General features: G+C 46.1%; 2 protein-coding genes across 2 annotated transcripts; both read right to left on the reverse strand.

Annotated features, from left to right (window-relative positions):
* Positions 1-20: 20 nt before the first annotated feature.
* On the reverse strand, positions 21-131 carry PENARI_c233G01504 (uncharacterized protein; the record flags this gene model as incomplete). Its single annotated transcript, XM_022638192.1, has 1 exon — positions 21-131. A coding segment is annotated over one exon (111 nt), but the record flags the coding sequence as incomplete, so codon positions are not given.
* Positions 132-711: 580 nt separating this feature from the next.
* Positions 712-1,569, reverse strand: PENARI_c233G07133 (uncharacterized protein; the record flags this gene model as incomplete). Its single annotated transcript, XM_022638193.1, has 1 exon — positions 712-1,569. The coding sequence occupies one exon, from the start codon at positions 1,567-1,569 to the stop codon at positions 712-714; it is 858 nt and encodes a 285-aa protein (XP_022481951.1).
* Between the last annotated feature and the right edge of the window lie 297 nt (positions 1,570-1,866).

The raw sequence follows: 1,866 nt of genomic DNA on the forward strand, positions 1-1,866 counted from the left end.
GTCGTATGGTCAGTAAGACCTTTAGTGACAGCTGCCCTATCCTCGCGTTTCTGCTTCTCCTCAGCAGCCTTCGCTGCTGCTGCTTTCGCGGCTTCTTCCGCTTTTTGCTTTGAATCTTCTTCACGTGGCATGGCAAAACACTGTGAGACTTATCAATCAGCTTATGAGATATAGTAATACGAATATGACTAAGACCTTAGAGTTTGCAGCTTTGTTTGCTACGCATAGGAAATTCCAGGTTCTGGTTTGATTTCTTTAGTGATGGAAATGAGGGGCAAGAGGGGAGGTTGAAGTAGGAGGCACTGTACGCCATTTTGTTAACGGCGGCATATACCATATACCGAACCACAAGGAAACGAGAGGGGTAAATCACGCCAAATGAGGGGTGTTTAGTTGTACTTTCGTGCAGTCTCCACCTGGTCGGTGACGTGGAGTGATACTATTCTTAACCATTCTTACTCCTCAATCAGGCATTTAGCTATTATCTCACAACTTACAGGAGAAGCTACGTGAGCCTTACAGTGAGAATTATCTAGTTTACTATTAGACGTAGTGCCAAGAACACACAAAGGCCAAAATAGTCAGATCAGGCATGATATTAATCTGAAGTATATGTTTTTGTTATTTATCTCAGTATTGTACCTTAACCTGGTATCGAATTATGAGCCTTCAGCCCTAGGAAGGAATTACATGATATCTGTGTCGCTAGGATTAAGAAGAAACCGTCTCAAATGAATCATCCACAAGGCTCTGTCTGCAGGACACTTGATCCTGTTCTTCATCTTCATCGCTTTCATGATCATAATCCAGCTGTTCACTGTTGCAAAGATGGCTCCACCACTCCTGCACCGCTTCGTGCACCCTTCGTTGCTTTCCTTCGACTTCCTCCCATGGGATACTCATAATTTGCGGAGCTGTTTTCGCTTTCGACCGAGAGTCATGCTCGATGATAAGAATGCCTTTCTCAAGCTTTCGGTCCAAGGCTTCAAGCTCTCTCCGCCAGGTAGCCAGTCGGTTGAGGATTTCGTGAGACCGCCCTTGTAGCTCTAGCACTACAACTTGTAGTTGCTCTCCACACAGTTCTAGCAGGGATACTATTTGAGAGAGAAGGTCTGGCTCCGCACCATGGCTTTCAAGTGCCTCCTGGGGGCTCAAAAGAATATTAAGCTTCTGAACGTATTGTTTTGGATCCATGCCCCCATCGGGATCCCAGAACGGGTCATTGCAATTCTGTAGAAAATTTGGCACCATTTCTCCATGGATCCGGAAATAGTTGTTTGATAAATAGAAGACTCGGGCTTCGCGCGTCAGCCAATCCCTTCGAGTCATATGGCTCCGACAGAGAAAGATCGCCGTGCTCTCCCACATTCCTAGTCCAATGGCTTCGCCATACCTCCCCTCATCTGTCGTAATCAATAAGAAACCAGTTGCCAGCATGTATCTTGTGTAGAACACAAATCGTTCCTCGAGTGGCATGTTGTCAAAGTCTTCGATATCGAGTCCAATGAGGGCATCTCGGGTGTTTCTGGTGGCCCATTGCCGCTCTTCATCTAAACTAAGTAGATCCATCGCAGATACAATCCTTTCAAATTTGTGCAACTAAGAAGCCCTGGTAAAAATTCTCCTAGATTAAAAAACTTTAGATTCTGACCAAACGGTAACTGGGGAACCAGGACGGCTGGAATACCTCGCTATCTACTTGCCAAAGATAGCCACACCTTCACTGGCCAAGCTCGATAACGCAGACAATGTTCGAACCGAGAGGAGCAAATGCTAATGCTGCATAGAATTGGAACAGGGATAAGTGGACGAGAATTTGCGCTCAAGAGCGGCTTGTCTGTTGGATGAGTAAACCGCGAGCCCGGG

This window comes from Penicillium arizonense (assembly GCF_001773325.1).
Source record: "Penicillium arizonense strain CBS 141311 chromosome Unknown PENARI_contig233, whole genome shotgun sequence".
NCBI lineage: Eukaryota > Fungi > Ascomycota > Eurotiomycetes > Eurotiales > Aspergillaceae > Penicillium > Penicillium arizonense.